We start from the raw sequence: 23,094 nt of genomic DNA, 5'->3' as shown, positions 1-23,094 counted from the left end.
AATGAGTTGTTTAAATTATCTATTGTTCTGTTAATTTGTGCATCTTATATTTTAAAAACATTTACATATTTCACATTGTAATTTTTATTGGCATCTAGATAAGTAAAACAGTTTCTAATAATATCCCTTACTTTTTCATTTGTTATAAATTCTCCATTTTCATTTTTATACTAATAATTTGGCTTCCTCTTTCTTCTTTTTAATTAAATTAACTGATGGCTTATGTATGTTTTTTTAATCCCCTCCAAATTTTATTATTTATTTATTTATGAATTCCATGGTTGCTTTCTATTTTGCTTTATTTTATTAACAATTTTCTTTGATTTTTACTTTGGGAGCCAATATGGTAGTGTAAAAAAAAAGTAAGAGACTACCTGAAAGCCATAGTAAATAATGGAGCCTAAACATGATATTTCAAGAAATTAATAAAGAAAACTGCCCTGATATCCTAAAGCCAGAGGGGAAAATAGAAATATGAAGAATCCACTGATAACCTACTGAAAGAGATCCCAAAATGAAAACTCTCAGGAAAATTGTAGCCAAATTCCAGAGATCACAAGTCAAGGAGAAAATATCACAAATCTCTAGAAAGAAATAATTCAAATATTGTGGCAGTACAGTCAGACTCACACAAGATTTAGCATCTTCTCCTTTATAGGATCAAAAGGACTTTGAATGTGATATTCTAGTGGGTAAAGGAGCTATAATTACAACCAAAAATCATCTACTCAGCAAAACTGAGTATAATCCTTCAAGAAAAAAATTAATGAAGTAGAGGCCTTTCAAGCATTCCTGATGAAAAGACCAGGGCTAAATAGAAAATTTTACTTTCAAATGCAAGACTCAAGAGAAGAATAGACAAGTAAACAGGAGGGAGAAATCATAAAGGATTGAATGGGGTTAAACTGTTCACTTTCCTACATGAGAAGATGAACCTGGTGGCCGAGTTTAAAGTCTTATATGTTCCTTAATCACAACAATAACAATATCTAGTATTTATATAGTGTCTACTATGTGCCATGCACTGTGTGAAAATACTTTTCAGATATTTAGGGATTGGGATTAGAGGAACCATGTAGAGACCCTGCTCTTCACCCAGAGGCTGAGACTCAGATCCCCTCCTCTACATGAGAGACAGCACTGAGGCACTGCTTCTTGCCTAGGGAATGGGATTGGAGAATACTGAGGCTCTGCTCTTCAGTTGGGACTAAGTGTTGAACCACTCCTCCCAGGATTGGAGTGATGGATCTGTGGTTCCCAGGGCCTGAGTGATGTGGTCTTTAGGGACTGAGTTGAATAGAGATCAGGATCTGGGCTTCAGGACTTTCTCTTATTTTGCTATTGTGGCTTATCCAATATTCAGTCTTCACTTCACACTTCACACACACACTTCACAAACTTTGAAAAAGTATGTAAATTTTGACTACAAACCTAATATAAGATAAGCAATATGGCAGTCCTTTCCTCCCCTCACAAGAGAACCCCTAATATGTTTTTAGATTGCAGGAAGGTATAGTCCCACCATGCTCTGCCCTGATCAGACTCCATTTGGACCATTATATTCAGTACTGGTTTCACAGCTGAGGAATGATAGTGATGGAGTTTGTCCACAGGAGGACAGCCACAATCATGAGGAGGTCATTCATTAGAATGAATAGAAAGTATGGAGGTTGTTTAGTCTGAAGAAGAAAGGACTTGCAGGTAAGGCATTATACCTACCCTTAAATACAATGTGTCCCCAAAGCTTCAGTGTAATTTTAAGCTATTGAAGGTTAAGTTTAAAGTATTGAGATATTAAAGCTTATGCTTTAAGTTCTAAGCTACTAATGCTTAAAATTGAACTAAGACTTTTGGGACCCCTTGTATTTGAAGGGCCATCATGTAGAATAACAATTTTACTTATTTCCAGAAAGAGGAAGAGGCTCTTTATTTCAGAGAAGTGAAGTAGATTTTAGTTCAATAAAGGGAGAAAGTTCTTGACAATCAGAACTGCCTAGAAATGAAATGAAATGAAATGCCCTGATAAAGAGTAAGCTCTGTCAATAGAGGTCTTCAAACCGATGACCAATGGCCATGTGTCAAGGATATTGTATAGAAATTTTCTGCACAATGGCAGGTTAGTTTGGGTGCCATCCAAAGTTCCCTTTAGTTCTGAGATTCTATGATTCTTAAGACTCTAAGATTTGAACACGAATCTGAGATTCTTCATCCAAATTGGCTCTGAACAAAGTCCTGACCAGGTAACCTCCCTCCCTCCATGGCTGACCACACTTCATTATGGGATTCAGTCACCAATCACACACTCACCACTTTTCATCAAGAAATGAGAAGCAATGACACAAAACCCTGCTGGACCCATAGCTTCTATTTTATAGCATCTCCCAGCCTGACCCCATGGAACAGCTCTTGGCTGGTGAGAAAGAATGGGGGAAATATATGCTCTTTATTGTCTATGAAGTTTTTCCATCTTTAAAGGAATGTTCCAGGGACCAGCACAGCAATCTTGGCATTGAGGCACTTTCTCCTCCATCTTGGTAATCCACCACAAATTTTCTGTGATACACACAAGTACACACGTTAACACAGAGCTTGTCAGAAAACTCTTAATCAACTTTCTTAGTTTTATTTTCTAATGATCTGTGTTTTTAAATTTTTCTTCAATTATCTGTAGTTTTAAGATCATATTTTTAAATGTTCATATTTTAATGAATAATTAATAAATAAATGACCATATTTAAAAATTTTAGATTTCATATTTTAATGTTCAAACTTTAATTAATAAATGCTTCTATTTAATTTTTCTTTCTTTTTATGCTTCTAATTATCTTTATAGCTTATTTTTTCTATCACAATTTGTTTGAATTATTTTCAGTGATTGGTTTGTTCTCCATTTACCTGTGAATTTTAGATAATTTGTGGGTCTTATATAATTTGTAGATTTAGATCACTTGTGTATTTAGATTACTTATAGTTTTGGATTACTTATAGGATTGGGTTATCTGTAGACTTTGATTATTTGTGGGTTTGTCTAAATGGACCCTTCATTGGCTCTGATTATTAGGAATTAACTGTACCATTTAAAAGGTTGCCATAATGGCTCTGAGTACCAGTTCTATGCTTAGGCCTAAAATGTCTCTATGTTTTGTTCTAGATGGCAAGGGAAGGAATAATTAAGTGATGAAATAAAATCTGGGGAAGTTCTTTGGTCTTGTCAATGCTTACTTGGTTATTGTATATGTATTTCCCATTACTTTCAGCTCCAACTTGTTGTTTGCTAAGGAACTGCAGTACAAATCCTGGTAAAACTGACCTGGGAAAAGTAGTCAGAGAATGCATCAGATGAAGAGGTAGGGAAACACAGATAAAGACAGAGAGGGAGAGGGAGGAAGGGAGGGAGAGAAAGAGAGACATGCAGACAGACAGACAGACAGACAGAGACAGAGAATAAAAGAAACAGTTATAGGAACAGAGGGGAAAGCATTGAAAGGGAGAAAACCATAAAAATAGATCCAAAAACTCAGAGAAAAATGGAGAGTCAGACACACAGCAAGAGAGGCAGAAAGAGCAAGAAATAGGAAAAAATAGAAGCAGAGAAAGACAAAGAAAGAATGAAATAGAAAGGAAGAAGAAACAGAAAGAAACAGAGAGGAAGGGACCAAGGGACAAAGAGGGAAAAAGTAATTAAGTCTTTAAAACAAAAATGCAGCTCAAGTATCAACCTAGAAGGAAAGCAGGATGTGATCAGAATGTGGAGGGGGATGGCAGGAAAGTGAGCAGGATCACAGTAGAAATGGACAGAGAAAAGGGGATGTTTATAGAAGGAGATGATCAGGGATGGACATAGGGGATAGGACACAGGATGGACATAGGAGTAGGGAACTGTATGTATGTGTGTATGAGAGGTGAGACAATTGATCAAAGAAGTGGGCGGGAGGCATGAGAGCCTGTGAAAAGGACCTTAAAGAGAAGTCCATCAATTTATCTAAGGAATTTGAGGAGATGGGGGTTGGGAGTGAGATATTCACAGTAGTGGAGGACTGTCAGTATAGTTAGAGAGTGAGGGATAGAGAGAGGGATAGAAGAAGAGATGATTAGAGCAGGAGAATGATGATAAAGAAGGATGACAAAGGGAGAAATGAAAGGAAGGGTGGTAGGCTGAATGGACGGTGAAGGTAGGAAATACTCTGAGGGTTGGAGAGTGTTTAAAAGGAGAGGTGGTAATAGAAGGGGAACATTCAGAAGGGAAATGGTCAGAAAAGAACATAGTTAGGAGATGAGTTGGTGATGAAAAAAAAAAGATGCTGATCATAGACATAGTTGGTCAGGGATCCATGGGGAGCTGTGGACAGGATTCAGCTCATACCAAGGACCCCACTGACTTTCTCAGAGAAGTATCCTGGATCCAGTAGAAAGAGTCGGAGTTCAGGAATGTGATTATTTAAGGACACAAGGCCGATGGTGACTTTTTGTGGGGCCCTGAGCAACAAGACACGATTTTCCAAGGTCATCTTTAGCCTGTAGAAAAATCAAGCCACGAGTAAGGAAGATGGGAAACCCAAGGGCACAATTCCAAGTCTGGAGATCAGAATGGGATTTCCCTGCCTCTCAAGCGTAAGATAAGCAGATTTTGTGTGATATCAGAATCAGAAAAGATTCAGTCAGTGTCCAAGATTTCCACAGGAGTTTATAGATCTTTAACATGGTGACTTAGGAGATAGGGCTGGCTAAAATTACTTCCTCTTTTCTCTAATGTTACAATCTTCTCCCTCCCCAACTCCAGTCACCTCCTATTCAACTCAGGTTCACTACTGCTAGTACTGACTACTTCTAGCTCTATCCTCCCACCCTACCCTACCCCACCCCACCCTGCCACAATTCATCCTGAATTTGTGAAGTATTGTGTTAAGAGATAGGTCACTGGACTTGGAATCAGGAGAAGTGAGATGAATCTTGATCAACATGCATAAGTTGTTTAATTTTGAGCAAATTTTAATCTCTCGGAACATCAGTTTCCCCAAGTACAAAATGTGGGGTGATCATACATACATGTGCCTAGCACATGCACTGAAAACTCTAAAAGCTCTGTAATAATAGATACAAGAAGTCTTAGTACTGAAGGTACCTAAGTAGAGAAATAACTGGCCAAACAAACTTGTAAATTCTAAACTGGACCCTGACCCATATCACCTACCATTCAGATCCCATTTAACATAAGCCATGATTTCATTGGGATTTAGGGTTCCATTTTCTATCCATTCCCTCCTCCATTACTAGACTCTAGTCCCCAGATCTGCTGCTAACTTGCTACATGACCTTGGGTAAATCCCTTCACTTTTCTTCACCTCAGATGCTTTCTTTTTAAAAGAAGGTTGAACAGGATAATCTCTAATATTCTTTCCAGCTCTAAATCCATAATCCTATGGTCCTTCCCTCATTGACAGCTGAGCAATGGAGGCTAATTGGGTTCTTCTCTAGGGTAAGAGGCATTAGTAGAAATGAGAGAAGGAAGAGGAGAGAAGCCCTATCAAGGACAGTTCAGAACACTAGGCAACAGGCAGCCAAACTTACCCATTCAGTCCCACGTAGAATGCTCTGTGCCACTGGTAAGAGGTACTTTCTCTTCCTTGACCATGGCCACGAATCACTGCTATGTTGTTCTGGGTCACATACACCTGTACTTCAGGAGACCTGTAGCTCACCTGGATCCAGGAAAACGTATCCATAAAGTCCTTATACTTGCCAGTCACCTCAATTCCTAGAAACCAATAGGATCAGAGAGGTTAGGATCAGGACCTAGGATAGCAACAAGTCAGCTCCTTTAGGAGGTCCAGATTTCTCTACTAGCCTCCCTCCAGCAAGCCTTTCTCAGTGACTTCATCCTACCTTGTTCACACCCTGGACTTTGCTCCTGCCTGGACTTTCCAATAGCCCTATTGGTCCTTTTGATTCAAGTCTTTCTCTTTTACAATCTAACTTTCATACATCTAGGTGGAGCAGTGAGTAGAGCATAGGATAAGGAGTTCAGAAGAACTGAGTTTATTTAAATCCTACTTCAAATACTGACTGGTGTGTAACCCTGGACAAGTAACTTAAAAAAATTACTCTGTGACTCAGTTTCTTCATCTATAAAATGGGTCTAAAAAACAGTACTTGCTTGACCTTGTCAGGATCAAGTAAATTCACATATGTAAAGCATTTTGCAAATCTTAAGGCACTATCAAAATGCTGCTATTACTACTACTACTACTACTATTACTACTACTACTACTACTACTACTACTACTACTACTACTACTACTACTACTACTACTACTACTACTACTATTATATAGCTACCAAACTGATTTTTCTAAAGTACAAATCTTGTCAATATCCCATGCAATAAACTCCAATGGCTTCCTGTTGCCTCTAGGATCAAACATAAATGCCTCTGTTGGGCACTTAAAGTCTTTAACAATCTGACCCTACTCTTCTTTTAAACCTTATAGTACATTATTCTCCTTCATCCACACTATAGTGCAGCCAAACAGCCCTTCTGCTGTTGTGTACTCATCACTCTTGCTTCAGCATAGGCTGTCCCTGACATCTGGAAGCACTCCCTCCTCACCTTTATCTCTCAGAACCCCAAGTTTCCTTCGAGATTTACCTCATGTTCCAGGAGAGCTTTCCTGATTGCCTCCTCCCACTTGACAGCACCTTATCTCCCTAATCACTTTTGTAGTAGATAGTGATACTAGGGGAATTATGGCAATGGGGAAATATCAGAGATGTAACACCAGGGGAAAGATTGATTGAGCCCCTCCCCCTACACTACTTCCTGTTCCCTTTCAACTGTCTTAGAAATATTCTCCTCAATGATAGTAAGCTTGAAGATTTCCCCAAATAACCAAATCCCACAAATCAAATGCTTCAACTAAAAGGTCTTTGATTCTTTGGGTAGAGGAGGGAAGGAGAGGGGAAGGGTGAGAGGAAATTAGGTCTCCCTAAATCTTCTAAGTTATCTCTGTTGATTGAACTTATTGTTCCCCTAAGGGAAGATATTGACAGCAAATGCTGACAGGTTTTTTTCTGGGCTAAAACACAAAAGTCTTGTCAGCACACAGTCCAATGGATAAAGCATAGGTGAGAGAGAGTCCATTTTCCCCCTTCTGGTCTAACAGCCAGAGAAGGAATCCCTTCAGCCAGCTCAAGCTGCTTAACTGATTTTTCCCAAGGTTCCATGTAACTGTCTTTCCATCTCAGTTGATTTGCATTTTGCAAAGTTCTGAGCTCCTTTCCTTTTTGCAGATGCATTTGTCACTTCTAAAAAAATCTTCATTTACACTTTGTATTGATTTTGTTCAATAAAACGTAGGTACATGATATCTCTCTAGTTATATGGTGAGAACTTTGATGATAAAGCTAGTTTCATTTTTGTCTTTGTATCTGCAGTGCCTCAAACTGTCCTTCATACATGATTAGCCCTTAATAAATACTTGTTTATTGATTGATTAAGGTCTGGTGGGATTAACTCCACTCAGCCACGACTATCCCTTTTAAATGGATTCCCTCAGCTCTGATAGGCTTAGTCTATACTGTTTAGATAGAATCTTAAACTTTAACCATATATATGTCTTCTCTCCCCAATAGACAAGGACTCCTTAATTTAAGTGTGTGGATGGTTTCTTAAATCAGAGGGTCCCTCCTGAATGACTCTCTATTCCCAGTCCTTTGTTAAACCATGCTGTGGGAGACACCATATATTTTAATTTAAAATCCAAGATTTTTCATTTTTTGTTTGAGATTGTGTTTTTATAAAAATCCAAGATTTTGATTTTTGTTCGAGAAAAGATCTTCAAGAAAGAAGCTTGCTAACTCCTAAATCCAGAGAATGAATTGTTGCAGAAAGATGCCAGAAAATCCACACTACATCAAGAAGATCAAGAATGAACTTTAGATATGGTTCATTGAACTGATGTTTGATTGAACATTTATTGTAAATGTACACATTTATGCCAAAAGGGACTGCCCCTATTTTGGCTTTCTGTCAATACGCCTAGCAAAACATTGGTTTTGCTTTCTTTCTTTTTCTATTTCCTCCCTCAGTACTCTAACTTCCTCTTAGAAAATTGAATATTGTTTGCATGTGTAGTTAGAAGTGCGTTTAGGACAACAAGATGATTATGTTAAATGATCAATGGGGAGACTAGTCTCCCAATGATCATCAGGGGGGATTGTGAATCTCAAAAATTCTCAGACCCTACTTCATACATTTGGTTAAGACCATTCCCCACTTAAACAATGAAGGTACTTGATCAGGAATGTGGGAACTCTACTTCACCCATACTTAGGCATGCCTTAGGGGAAGATAAAGTTGTAAACTCTTTGCTGAACAATGAAAAATACTTAACCCATACTTATAGTAAGGCAAAATCTCTTAAGCTGTGCCTATTTTAGATCTAATACAAAAGGGTGCTAAGTACCTATAAAGGTCAGGCAACTTGTAAACTTGCAAGGAGCAAAGAGGTGAGAACTTATTCAGAGGTTTTAGTCTACTCAGGTGTGAATTAAGAATGGTCTGTCCTTTGGAAAACGTCTACTGTGATTGGTAGATGTAAGAACTTGGGGGGGTGACATAGGAGAAAATTCACATTAAAAAGGAGCTCAGAAAGGGCTCTAGGTGATTCAGCTGGAGATTCAGCTGAAAGAGGCAGCTGAGAAAAGCTGAATTGGAGGAGGCAGCTGGTCAAAGCTTCTTTGAAGGGCTTGGTGGCTGAACTTGTGTGAGCTAGCTGAAGCTGGACTGGTGTCTCTCTGAACACTAAAATCTTGCTTTGGACAGATCTTGTGGTGAGTTGATAAAAGACTGACTGATCTCTCTCTTAGGGCTTCAGCCTAGGCTGGCCTAGGCTGGTCTAACCCTTTTTCTCATTATTTCCTTTTTCTTACTCTCTCTCTGTCATTAATTCCTTAATTTGTATAATTAAAATCTCCATAAAAACCCAGCTGACTTGGGTATATTTCATATTTGGGAATTTTTCCCTGGCGACCACTTTATATTTGATTTAACTCAAGACAATATCTTGAAACCATATTTCCATGGTCACAGTTTATACCAACCACTCTTTTAATTGTTACAGTTTGTGGCGACCACTCTTTTATCTGTAACAGTTTATTGCCAAACACTACTTTAACAGTTACAGTTTATGGCGACCACAGAAGAAAAAGATCCTGACCCACACCTTTGGGAGCTCCCAGTCTTACAGAGATAGGAGAGAAGCAGAGTCTAAGTCTTGAACTTGGGGACAGTCTTGAGGAGATAGGACTCAACCACAGGGAGCAAAGAAGGAATATCACAATATTTTTCAATGAGATGAGAAATTTTGCAGATCACCAATTGAGTGGGGAAGATTTGGTGAAAAACAAAAGTGTAAGGGTGTGTGTTGGGTTCTTACCTTGTACTGGATCAGAGATCAGACTCAGGGATCTATAGGGTGATCCCTTGATATCCACACACAAGAACTCTTTGCTGTCAGCATTTGGTGTGATCAGTGCCAACATGAAGTGAGGGGCCCTTTCCTTTGACCTTAAAGATTCTGCAGAAGAAACAGAGGTAGGAGACGCTTCTTCTAAAGAAGGTAACCGGGCCTCTAGGGAAAAAAGAAGAGATAACAACCACTTACATAAGTATTATATATTATACATTTGTATGTAAACTTGAGCTTTATTTATTCATCTATCTATCTATCTATCTATCTATCTATCTATCTATCTATCTATCTATCTATCTATCTATCTATCTATCTATCTATCTATCTATCTTTAAGTATCCTTACCTTCCATCTTAGAATCAATACTAAGTATTGGTTCCAAGGCAGAAGAGAGTAAGGGATAGGCAGTTGGGGTCAAGTGACTTGCCAAGGTAACACAGCTGGGAAGTGTCTGAGACCACATTTGAACCCAGACCTCCCATCTCCAGATCTGGCTCTCAACCCACTGAGCCACCTACCTGCCCCCTATCATTAAATTTTGTAAAACACTTTCTTCCCAACAACCTGTGAGGTAGGTAGTTCAAATATTACTATTATTTTCATTTTATAGATGAAGAAACTGATATTCAAAGAAATCATGCCCTGCCCATGATTACATAACAAGGAAGAGAGAGACGATTTTATATTTCTCTCACACCCTTCTCCCCATGTCTTTGCTACAAGTTCTGTGACTACAGGGGGATACTTAGATTTTTTAAATGTATTGACAAGATTGTCTCTTTTTTGAAATATGAGCCCCTTTGTATCAAAAGGAGGAAAATCAAGATTGATTAGCCACACAAGTCAATCATGCTTCTGGAAACTTTAAATGACTGGATGGAGTTCAGCAGTAGACCAGCCCTGCAGTGAAGCAACCAAGCAGTGAAGGACTCACACCTGTACCAGAGATTAACAAAGGTTTGGAGAAAGTGAGCCCAGATGGAGTGTTCCACACCATCTTCTCCTCACTCTCAACCTCATTGATTATGATATCAGACTGGAAATCCAAACACAATCATCCCACAGACAAACATGGGCACAAAAAGAATAACACCTGAGAAGGGAAGCAGTCTCTAGGAGTGTGACCCCTCATCTCTCTTTCTCTCTCTTTCTTTCTCTCTTTCTTTCTCTCTTTCTCTCTCTCTCTTTCTTTCTTTCTTTCTTTCTTTCTTTCTTTCTTTCTTTCTTTCTTTCTTTCTTTCTTTCTTTCTTTCTTTCTTTCTTTCTTTCTTTCTTTCTTTCTTTCTTTCTTTCTTTCTTTCTTTCTTTCTTTCTTTCTCTCTTTCTCTCTTTCTCTCTCTCTTTCTCTCTTTCTCTCTGTCCTGAAACTCTTACCTTCTGTCTTAATATAAATCCTAAGGCAGAAGAGTTGCAAGGACTAGGCACTGGGGTTAAGTGACTTGCTAGGAAGTGTCTGAGACCAAATTTGAACCCAGATCTTCCCAATTTCAAGCCTGGCACTCTACCTACTGTGCTACCTATCTGCACCTGCAAATCCCTTTTCTGAATATTAATGGAGTCCAACTGACTGATTGATCATGGAGAAGGACACAGAATGGGCTAAGTAGGTGCAATACTATGTAAACTCCATAGAACGATAAGAATAGTAATCCATTTGGAATCCTGACCCACAGATGAAGTTGTCTCTTCTTCTGGGTATAGAATAAAGGGAGAGAAAGGAATTTCTTGGTCTTCTTGGAATAGTTCAGCTACCTCCAGGTAGGATTTCTTCTAACTTCTCTTCAAACCATTTCCCCAATTATTTAATATTGTGCTAGAAATGTTAGCTTGATCAATAAGAGAAGAAAAAGAAACTGAAGGAATTAAAGCAGGCAATGAGGAATCTAAACTATCACAAACCACTTCCCCCCAAACCTCATCCTTATTTATCCTCACCCCACCAGATAAACTCACCCAAGCCAAGTAGTGCCGATTTTGGTTCAGTTGGTGGCTGCATCATGATCCTCTTTCTTTGAAATCTCAATCTGCCTGCAGGAAGATTACTAGGAGTCAGAAGACCTGGGTTCTTTCTAATCTTGACTATTAGTACTTCACTCATCTTGTTCATTCCTCTCTGCCACTATCTGGCTTTTGCTGAATTACTACTACTACTACTACTACTACTACTACTACTACTACTACTACTACTACTACTACTACTACTACCTCCTCCTTTTCCTTCTCTTTCTCTCTCTCTCTCTCTCTCTCTCTCTCTCTCTCTCTCTCTCTCTCTCTCTCTCTCTCTCTCTCTCTCTCTCTTTCCTGAATGAGTAAACAACAATGATGTTGTCAGGATAGAGGAATCAATCTGTAACTGAGCATGTACTCATTCTGGGAATGGAGTGAGGTATCAGTCTGGGGTCAGAATTAAGAATCAGTCTGGGGGCAGAGGTCAGCCCTCAATATGTGGTTGGAATTAGTGTTGGATCTGACTGAATCTAGGATTCTTTTTTTGAATCTAAGATTCTTAACCTGGGGTTTGAAAACATATTTTAAAAATTATTCTTATAATTGTGTTTCAGAATAATTGATTTATTAAATTAATTGTAATCTTGGTGTTTTATGGTTTTAGGGGAAGGAAAGGGAAGAGAAGGGAATGAACATTCATACAGAACCTATATTAATCTCCTTTGTTCCTCATAACAAAACTATGAGATAGGTACTCTTATTAAGCTCATTTTACAGTGGAAAAAGCTGAGGCAAGCAGAGTTTAAGTGGCTTGTCCAAGGTCTATTAATTATGTAAGGCTCAATTTAAACTTAGGTCTTTTTGACTCCAGTCTTATCTCTATCCACTGGGTCACGTAGCTGCCAGGAGTTCATAGGTTTTGTCAGATGGCCAGAGCCATGACAGATACAAGGTGTCAAGCTCATCTCTGGGGCTTAATTGACAGAAGCATGTGAGCATGGTAGGGAATCAGTCTGTGGCCAGTGAGAGAGCAGGATCAAAGCTTGGTCTTGGGGATGGAGTCAGGGAAAGTCTGAAGTTAGCACTTTATCAAAGGTTGATGTTGGGATTTCTTAGTTTGTGGGCATGGCATAGAGAACCAGTTGGTAACTATGGTAAGGGAACAAGATCAGGGCTCATATTGGAATGTGGTTATTGAAATTTGTGTGGTTTGGGGTCAGTCTGTGTCATAAACTCAGCCTGTGGCTATGGTCAGGGCTCTCATGTATGTGGCCATGGTCCTGGGGAGCTGGTGGTCAGCAGAGTGCATGCTTTCAGTTTAGGATGTGGTGTGTGGTCACAGTAAGATGGGGAGAGGGAGGCCATCTGGGTCCAGGGTTGAGGTTCTTTCTGTGGCCATGGTCCAGTCTACAGGCAAGGTCAGGAGAAAATCTGGGACCAGGCAAGGCTCAGACTATGGTTGGGTGATGGTTTGGTTCAGGGTTGGACTAAGGCTTAATTTGTAAGGACATGGGAATGTGTCTTCTTGGCTTTATCCTGTGACCAGAGATAGAATTCGGTTTAGGTCTAGGGGTTAGGGGTCATTCTATGGTCTATGACCAGAATTAGAGATCATCTTGGACTAGAATTAGGTGCAAGTATGGGGCCGCCATTGCCAGAAATCAAACTTTACCTGGTCTGGTTTGTTCAATTTTCAGCTTTTCATGATCTGAAGCAAAGAGAGAGATATCAACACTAGGGTAAGAACTTCTTCTATATTACCCACAGTCCCCATTAAGTGTCCCTTAAGTAAGTGGAAAGAGAATGACTGAGGCTTCAGAGTAACACTGAACCACATCCATCGATCAAAAGTTTGACTGCTTTTGTCCATAGAGGGAGGGAAAGTTGAAGCTCTCAACTTGGAAAAGTTCAAGCATTGTCCTTTCCTGATGCCTTATACCAGAGTCTCAGGAAAAGTCTAGGTGGGACAGTTTATGAGCCAATTTGGAAATTAAATTTTGTCCCTGCTTCCAAATATATGGTGACACAATTGAATAAACAGATGTGATTTTGTGAGATTCTCATAGTTTGCTGACTATTTGTGGCATTTGTAAAAGACCTTTCCAGCCCTAAAACTGCTAATGAAAGCAAAGGTTCCTTGAGGGCAGGGTTTGCTTCCCTTTAAATGCCCAGTACCTAGGACAGCACCTGGCACAGAGTAGGCACTTGGGAAAAGTTGATCAAATTGAATTGAAAAAGAAGAGAAAAAATCCAATCCAAATGGAATTCCTAACTTATTCCTTACAAGAAAAAAAAATTTAGAAGGGAATCAAACTACAGAAAAGTCCCAAAGAAGAGTGGAGATCCTTAAAAAGAGATTATTAGGAATTAACTTCTTGGTTTTCTGGGATAGTGGATAAACATTTTCCTATGGATCTTGAGTCTTTAAGTATCTGAGACAAAGTGGCAGGATTCATGTCACAATAAAGCAAGTAGTTTGGTTCTATTTAAAATTTTTTAAAGGACATTTATAAGCTTTTATAGTGTGATCTAGGTAAATTGCTGTTGTTGAGTTGTTTTTTCAGTTGTGTTTAGTTCTTGTGACTCCATTTGGGCTTTTCTTAGCAAAGGTGCTGGAGTGGTTTGCCATTCCTTTTCCAATTCATTTTACAGATGAGGAAACTAAGGCATTTTTAAGTGACTTGCCCAGGGTCACACAGCTTATAAATGCTAACTCCCATTAGCAATGGCAGATTGGATCTCCAGGAGTGAGGCTGATTACTTCTCCTTTCAGGGTCTTATTCCCAAGTAACCCTGAGGGTTGCTGGTGTTTCAAGTGTTATTACTCATACATTTCTCACTGTTATACTTTACATCGACTGATTGTCAATAGTCTCAATTAGCTTTTAGACAAAAAAAATAACCACTAAAGTGGTGCATTAAAAATAGTTGGGGGGAAGCTAGGTGGCTCGGTGGATTGAGAGCCAGGCCTAGAGATGGGAGGTCAGATACTTCCTAGCTCTATGACCCTGGGCAAGTCACTTAACCCTAGTTGCCCAGGCCTACTGCTGTTCTGCCTTGAGACCAGTACTTCATATTAATTCTAAGATGGAAAGTGGGAGTTTTTCTAAAAAATGATATCTATGAAGTTGTATCACTATTTATTTGGAAGTATGGAAAAAAAAGTTAATTTCCAGATCTGTTCATGAACTGTACCACCTAGACTCTTCAGAAGACCCCCCAAGTGCAGGACACTTGAAAAGAACAATGCTTCAACATTCCTAAATCACTGGGACTGGAACTTGCCCAAAGCACTGCCAAATACTATACGGAGGACTGCAAATATTTAACTAGGTGGGGAGTTTCCACTCCAACCTCAACTACACAAATATATAAGGTTCTTGATCAAATCAGTCAAAAATGCAAAACTAGATGAGAACAAATCCTTAACCAGTTAGAGAAATGTGAAATGCTTTGATAATTAGATAAAAACATGTGATTTCACCTCAGAATTATTCTGTAATTGGTTGAAGAAAGTCATTCTCACTCCACTTTGTTTCTGATACTCTTATTGGTTTCAGTTCCAAGGATTAGATGCCCCTGTTATTACTCGTGTCCCATCTGTTTCTTTCCAACTTCCTTTCGTATATTATGTTCCCCAATTAGACTGTAAGCTCTTTTAGGTCAGAGACTGTCTTTCTTTTTCTTATTTATATCCCTAGTATTTGTCATAGTGCCTGGCACATAGTAGGCACTTAACAAATATTCATTGGATTGAATTAAAATCATGCCTTATTAACTACTACTAATAACAAATCAATCTGGGGGTTTGTTTTTTCTAGCAGAAATCCAGTTGATTGGAAGTAATTGCTCTTGAAAGGGAGGGAGTTTTTCTCTTTCCTTGGTATCAATAGTATTGTCCATCAGGATAATGACTAATTCTCAGAGGCAGGCAGAGAGATACATTTGGTGGGAATTTCATGAGTGTTCCACAAAGGAAGAAAAGGACTTTCAGTAACCAAGAACAGTGAATTTACCCTTTGGCTACTTGAGTTCTCTAAATTTGAGCCCATTATTCCCAGGATCCTTGTATGTGCAAGGAAGGAATATTCAAGAGGGGAACACTGTTGTTATATCTTCTCAATAAATAATTCTTGTTGAAAAACCTAAATGATGTCAACTGGTAGATTGATCTGGAGGAGCACACCAGATTGGGGCTCAATGAGTAATGGGATCAGAAACTTCAACCTCTCCAGAATTCGGACACGAAGGAGAGTCAGCCACCTTTTGGAGAAAAAACCTACCAACACTAGTAGGAATTGAGGAAGTAGTCCTGGAAGGGGATGTTAGAATCATAATGCCACAGACTTAATTAGAGGTAATTGAGTCTGACCCTCAAATTTTATAGAGAACAGCATTGAGAAGTGGAGAGGGTTTAAGTGAGATTCTCATGCTTACAGAGCTAGTAAATATCTGAGACAGAATTTGAATTTAGGTCTTCTTGACTCCAACTCAAGTGCTCTTCCCACTAAGTTATGATGTCTTAGCCCCAGAGCCAGAAAGTGCTCCATATACTGCTCACCTATTTCCACAGGTTTCTCAGCCAACTGGGGCTGGTCTTGGTCCTTAGGTTTGTTGACTATCAAATTTGTGAATGGAGTGAGAAAGTTGAAATTGAGGGACAGGTTCACAGCTCTGGCCTCCAGGCGCTGAAGTTCAGTCCCTGAGGCTAAAACACTGATAATCAGATATGTTAGCACCCAACCAGAAGAGGTTCCACCTCCCTCCATCTATGTGCCCAGTCTTTCTGCTCCTTCCAGCCCCAGTGGGATTCTTATTTCTACAGTTCAGAGTCTAAGACTATTGCCCCTTTCCCATCTAGTCCAGGCTACGACAAACTAACAAAGGCAAAGGAAAGTTCAGTGATGTTTGATTTTGAAATTTTTTAAAATTAAAAAACTCTTATCTTCCATCTTATAATCAACACTGTGTATTGGTTCCAAGGCAGAAGAGCAGTAAGGGCTAGGCAATGGGGCTTAAGTGAGTTGCTTAGGGTCCTGCAGCTAGGAAGTATCTGCTGAACTCAGGACATCCCATCTCCAGTTCTGGCTTTCTGTCCACTGAACCACCTAGCTCCCTCTTAACAATGATGCATAATAACAGGGGAAAGAGTTCTGTCCTTACTTCTTAGGCCTCTGTAAATGGGTATGTGTATATGGATGAACAAACTGAGACTCAGAGAGACTACAGGGTCACATAGACAAGGGCAACTCACACTTTCTCCTGTAGCTGCTGGATGGTCAAGTATGCCCACAGGCGCTCCATGAAGCTGTGAGAAATGTTCTTTCCACTCTGGAAGACTTTTTCCTTGCTTGTAGTATTCACTTGTGTTTGGAAAGTGAAGGTCTGGTTGTTCTGAATAGATGGGAGATGTGAATTTAAGCCAAGTATTTGTCTGGAGCTATCCCAGAATATTGTAGGACACCCCACCCCCCCACCCCATGGATGAGGCAGCCTAAACCCCACATATTAGGTCTCATGCTTTTCTGATGAATGATCTTGTTTCATCATTTGGAGTTCTTCTCCTTCTTATTATTTTTAAACCTTTCCCTTCTGTCTTAGAATTGATGCTTACTATTGGTTCCAAGGCAGAAGTATGGTAAGGGCTAAGCAGTGGAGGTCAAGTGACTTGTCCAGGGTCAAACAGCTAAGAAGTATCTGAGGATAAATTTGAACCCAGGACACCTTATCTCCAGGCCTGTCTCTCTATCCACTGAGTCACCTAGTGGACCTCATTTGGAGTTATAAAAGGTTATAAAATATCTAACATTGTACATATGCATCTTCCATAGGATTACAGGGTTGGGAGCTGGAAGAAATGTCAGAATTCTCTACTACAACTTGAAAAAAATAGGTAAAATGACTCACCATGGTCACATACATGCTAAAATAATAGTCAGTCAGTGAGCATTTATTAAGTGCCTGTCATATGTGAGGCACTGGGTTCAATGCTAAAGATACAAAGAAAAGGCCAAATTTCTTTTCCCATTGCAAAAAAACCCCTCCAGTTTCTTTGGACAGTAAACTGATTCCAAATACCATCAGTTCCATTTCTTCTTTCTCTGTTCCCTTCTCCTTTTCCATAATACATTTGCCTTTATATTTCTTCTGATTCTTCTGAACACTAATAGGTTTTGAGCATTTCTGCTTGCTCAAAAACCTCTCAGTACCACCATGATCATAATTCTTTGCTCTTGCTCTTCCCTCCTTTTTAATCAGGTCCTACAAGTTCTTTCTTTGCAGCTCCAGCGTGTCCTTTTTCCCACCTCTACCCCCCAAATCTTAGCCAACTATAGATAAAAATCACTGATTCTGCTGCATTGGAGGTCCAGGGGTCATTGTGTCTGCCCCTCAAGCCCAGTTCTCTCAGGAAAATACTGACTTTTTCAGTCCTAGACTTTGATATCCACATTTCTGTTCTTTTTACCCAGATGCCTTCCTCCAACGCAGACAGATTACACTGAATTGGCCAAAATGTGAGCTATCAGGTTGGCTTGGTCCTTGGCCCATGTCCTTCCAATCCTAATCGGACCCCAATATCCTCTCTTGGAGACTGATATCTTAAGTCATGGGATTCCCAAGTTGAAAGAGACCTCAGGTGTCTTATAGTCTAACCTGTACCTGAACAGGAATTTCCTCAACATCTGTGGCCATCTAAGTGGCCATCAAGCCTCTGCCTGAAGACCTTCAGGGATGGCAAATCACCACCTTCCTAGACAACCCGTTACATTTTTTAACAGTTCTAGTTGTGAAAATATTTCATCTTATAATGAGTCAAAATGCCCCAGTCTCCCACTTCCACCCAGTTCTCCTAATTCTACCTTTCACATCTAAATAAAATGAATCTTATTCCTCTGTTGTGTGACTGGTTTTCAAAGATCAGAAGGTAGCTGCCATTTTTTTTTCTCCAGGTTAAACATCTCTATTTCCCTTTCTTGATCCTCTACAACATAGCTTTTTCAGTATTCTTTTTGACCTCCTCAAGACCTATATCGATTTATCAAAGTTCATCCAAAATATCTATGTACAATGCCTGTTAGTACATTTTTGTTGAATTCAGTTGGAGTGAACACAACATTCCTTCTGGATGTGGTTGTCCATGCCTGATGGTCCCTGCTGCTAAGGAGATGGAGGCTGGTCAATCACTTGAATTCTGGGGTTCTGAGTAGGACTAAAAACACCTGGAGGTCCAACAAAGTCCGGCGCTAGTATAGTGAGCTCTCAGGGAACAAAAGGTCACCGGGCTGCCTCTGGAGGACTCAAGTGGTTTAACTTAGAAAAAAACCTTCCCTATGGATGAGTATTGGGATCAAGCTCTTATGAGACCACTGTACTTCTCCACTCAGCAAGATAGGGAGACCCAGTCTTAAAAAAAAAAAAGAAATTAAGGCAATACTCCAAATACAGTCTGGCCAGAGCAAAGGACACCAGGGCTATGGCCTCCCTCCTTCTGGATGTGGTGCGGCTTAAGATGACATTCACTATTTTGTGTGTGACATTAAAAATACCTGGACTCGTCACAGCCTGGCTTTTTCTAGACTGATTTCACATTACTCACTATAGAGCATTCTACTTGTTTTTCCATACAGAACATGCCATTCCCTGCCTCCATGCAAGCCTTTACATAGACTGTCCCCTAAGGCTATAATGCTCTCCCTCTATCTTCTTGACTCCCTGGTCCTTGTTAGGGCAGTTAGGTGGCACCATAGTACCTAGAGTGCTGGGTCTGGAGTCAGGAAGATTCATCTTCATGAGTTCATATTGGATCTCAGACTCTTACTAGCCAGGTGACCCTGGGCAAGTCACTTAATCCTGTCTGCCTCAATTTCCTCATCTGCAAAATTAACCTCCAGTATCTTTGCCAAGAAAAATCCTAAATGGGGTCACAAATAGTCAGATATAACCAAAAAAAGACTAAACTTAAAGAGTCAGCATAAGCTCCACCTAGTTTAGTAGAACTTTCTTGATCCTTTTCAATTATTAGTGTTTTCCCTATCTCCAGACATATCCTCACAGTTACTTTGTAAATATCTTTACCACGAAATAACCTACTTATTACATATGTATACATATATGTAGATGGATGTATTTATATGGAACATTTACTTATAGATAATATATAACGTTTTCTTATATATAATGTATATAAATATACCATTTATTTATATATAACATATAAATAAATATAACACTTAGGTATATATAACATATATAAATAGAGGATATATAACATTTACCCATATTAACATGTATAAATAAATACAAATGACATTTACATATATAATGTATATAAATAAATAAAATGTTTATGTATATATTAACATACACGTATATATCTTTACATGTATAATATTTACCATTTACTTATATATTGATGTATATAAATTACTATATATAACATTTGCTTATATATTATATATACTTATATAACATAACAACTACATATAACTTATATACTATATAAACTTATGTACTATATAAACATATATATACATATAACTTATATAACATATAAAATAACTATATACAACATAGCTATAAATATCTATGATATTTACTTATATATGGTATAGAAATATAATATATTTACTCATATTAATGTATATAAATAAATGTATAACATTTACTTATATATCATACAAATTAAAATATATAACATTTACTTCTATATAACATACATAAATATCTATAACATTTACATATATGGTATATAAATATAACATATAGACTATTTACTCATATTAATGTATATGAATAAATATATAACATTTACTTATATGCCATATGTAAATAAAGACATATAACATTTACTTATATATATAACATACATAAATATCCATAACATTTACTTATATTAATGTGTATGAATCAATATTTAACATTTACTCATGTCATATGAAAATAAATACATATAATATTTACTTATATACAACACACAAATATCAATAACATTTACATATATGGCATATAAATATAATATGTAATATTTACTCATATTAACACATATAAACAAATATATAACATTTACTTATATGTCATATATAAATAAATATTACATATATAGGTGTACTTATTTGTGTACTTATTTACTTATATGTGTACTGCTTTCTCCCAGTAGAAGGGAAGCCAGCTGAAGGCAGGAACCGTTGCTTTTTTGGCTTTCTCTCCTCAGTGGCTAGCGTAATCCCTGACCCACAGTAAGTGATATATAAATGCTTATTGACCTGGAGTGGCCTGAATTCCCAGGAATGCTAGTCTAGCCCTGAATCCTTCATCCTCTACTCGTACTACACAGGTCTCCTGGCTCTCAGGCTAAAGCTCTCCCATCAGGGTTTCTGGGTCTCACTCACCGACTTGCCCCTGACATGGGCAGAGAACAACTCCTGGGCCTGGGGCTTGAGCTTCCCAGCCACCACTAGCTCGGAGCCCCTGAAGAAGATCCCGAAGCTGTCTTTCGTGAGCAGTTCCACGGCATGGTCTGAGTACTGGAACTCCACTTGGGTCAGCAGCGGGTTGGCCACCTCCTGGTAAAAGTCCTTGGAGTGGGGAGAAGTGGTTAGGGCAGAAGGAGGCATGGTGGGTAGGGCAGCTGCAGTCATTAGAGCCAGAAAAGGTTTTAGAGACTATCTAGCTCAAGTCCCTCATCAGAAACAAAGGGAAAGTGAAGCCCTTTGAGAAGAAAGGCTATGTCCCAGGCCACATAGGAACTGAGGTTCTGGGGGTTCCTCATTTCTCCTTTAATTCCTCCATCCTCCAGGGCCTGACATAGTAGCCCACATATAGAGGGTCTCCCCATGGGATCCCAAGGGTGGTCAGTTGGTACCTGGAGCTGTAGTTCAGCATCTAATCCCTCAAAGATGTGCCGGGCCATCCCGCCATTGTCCAGGGCCAGCCTCTCCAGGAAAACATAGTTGATGTCAAAGCCAAAACCCAGGCAGAAGAGATGGTATTGGCCCCTGATGGCTGCCTTCACATTCTCATGAATCTTCTGCAATTTCGTCTCTCCTGCAGCAACACAGGCCAGGGACGAGACAAAGAAGAAAGAGAAAGACAGAGAAAAACAGAGGCAGAGGAGACAGACACACCGAGGTATAGGGATGGAAGCAGAGATTTAGATAGAGGAACAGATGAGAAATTTCTTGCGTGCTTACTCTAGGCCATGAACTGTGCTAATAGAAAGAAATGCCAGTTATCCATTGATTATACATCAAAGAACATAAGAAACTCATAGGATGTGAGGGCTGGGAAGGTCCTAAGGACTCATGGACTCCAATCTCCACCTGGAAGAGAATTTCTTTATAGCCCCGAGTCAGGTACGGAGTCCAAGAATCATAGAGTGAAGCTGGGGGCCCCCAAAGACAAAACACTTATCTAAGGTCACACAGACAATTATGGTAGAAATTGGCTGACATCCTTAGATGCCTGGCTCCCTGGCTGTCATAATGGCCCCTCTGAGGAGAGCCTACTCCAGGCTCTACTGACTTTTGTCTGTGGCCTTCTCTAACCACTCAAGGCTATCCTGCTAGCTCCCTTCTGGGGTCTTCAATTGTTCCCACGTGCCTCTTTCCTCCTCACCCCAAGGTCAGAGTCCCGATCTGTTTCTCCTCTACCTTTCCTAGACATGAATCTCTGAGGGCAGGTCTAGGATCAGCTCCTCTATGTTTTCCCCAAATGATTGTCCTTCTATCCCAGGAAAGGGTCCCCAGAAGAGGAGCCCCCAGGGCACACACCTGCTTTAAGGATCCCTAAGAGGTTGGTGACCAAGGAGAAGGAGTCCTCCCCACCCCTACCTCACCCTCAGTGGAATCCCCATCTGTGAGCAGGATGATCATGGAGACACTTCCTTCTGGTAGCTCCTTCTTCTTATTGCTCTCATCCAGCATACTCACAGCAGCCAGGACCGCTCCATTGACATTAGTTACTGGGGAGAGAAATCTTCTTACACCTGCCTCAGCTCTGATACTCACTGAGACAGGTGAAGGGTGTGATGCCTGGGAGGAAGAGAGGGTTGGAGGCTTGTCCAGGGACAGAGTGAGACATCGAGTAAGATTTGAGGGCAAAGCAGAAAGGGAAGGACCCTGGAACCTGGGGTCAGAAAGGGTGGGGGGCCAAGGTTAGAGAAAACTAGCTTGATAGTTTTTCAGAACGACCAAACACAGGCCTGAATCAATGGCCAGATCAATTGAGATTCCCATCCAGACTGGCTGGCCAGTCTAGCCTAGCTTGAGGCAGGAAGTTCCAAGTGTGTGGGTACCAAGAGTGGAGTGTAGATTATTGATTGGTAGTCTTTAAAAATATTTTTCCTAAAACCCTTACCTTCCATCTTAGAATTAATACTAACTACTGGTTGTAAGACAGAAGAATGGTAAAGAACAAGCAAATGGGGTTAAGTGACTTGCCCAGAGTCACACTGTGAGAAAGTAACTGAGGTCATATTTTAACTTGGGACCTCCCAAGGTCTGGTTCTCTATCCATTGAACCACCTGCCTTCCCCTTGATTGTCTTTTTAGTGAGGTTCCAATGGGAATGGGGAAAAGACAATACCAACGTTTTTCTTCATTAGCTACTCAGTAAGCCCTGTTTTTGACCAGTTTTCTATCTTTCCCATATAGATTCTCCAGAAACCCTCATCTAAACA

At 39.6% G+C, this 23,094-nt stretch overlaps 1 protein-coding gene across 6 annotated transcripts in view; it reads right to left on the bottom strand.

The window, feature by feature from the left end:
* Positions 1 to 2,345: 2,345 nt before the first annotated feature.
* Positions 2,346 to 23,094, bottom strand: part of LOC100030858 (inter-alpha-trypsin inhibitor heavy chain H4-like) — a 36,593-nt gene continuing 15,844 nt past the window's right edge. For all 6 annotated transcript variants that reach the window (XM_056804898.1, XM_056804900.1, XM_007500471.3 and 3 more), the window contains 12 exons: positions 22,252 to 22,377; positions 21,280 to 21,461; positions 20,807 to 20,992; positions 16,672 to 16,811; positions 15,979 to 16,133; positions 13,090 to 13,125; positions 11,424 to 11,498; positions 9,435 to 9,629; positions 5,569 to 5,755; positions 4,364 to 4,515; positions 3,223 to 3,310; positions 2,346 to 2,553 (listed from right to left, as the gene is read on the bottom strand). In XM_056804898.1, coding sequence (XP_056660876.1) covers positions 2,451 to 2,553; positions 3,223 to 3,310; positions 4,364 to 4,515; positions 5,569 to 5,755; positions 9,435 to 9,629; positions 11,424 to 11,498; positions 13,090 to 13,125; positions 15,979 to 16,133; positions 16,672 to 16,811; positions 20,807 to 20,992; positions 21,280 to 21,461; positions 22,252 to 22,377 — 1,625 coding nt within the window. In that variant the 3' untranslated portion in view covers positions 2,346 to 2,450. The remainder of the gene's footprint in view (positions 2,554 to 3,222; positions 3,311 to 4,363; positions 4,516 to 5,568; positions 5,756 to 9,434; positions 9,630 to 11,423; positions 11,499 to 13,089; positions 13,126 to 15,978; positions 16,134 to 16,671; positions 16,812 to 20,806; positions 20,993 to 21,279; positions 21,462 to 22,251; positions 22,378 to 23,094) is intronic.

Source organism: Monodelphis domestica, chromosome 7, assembly GCF_027887165.1.
Source record: "Monodelphis domestica isolate mMonDom1 chromosome 7, mMonDom1.pri, whole genome shotgun sequence".
Lineage (NCBI taxonomy): Eukaryota > Metazoa > Chordata > Mammalia > Didelphimorphia > Didelphidae > Monodelphis > Monodelphis domestica.
Note: the sequence above shows the minus strand (reverse complement) of the source record. Positions and strands in the feature narration are given on the sequence as shown.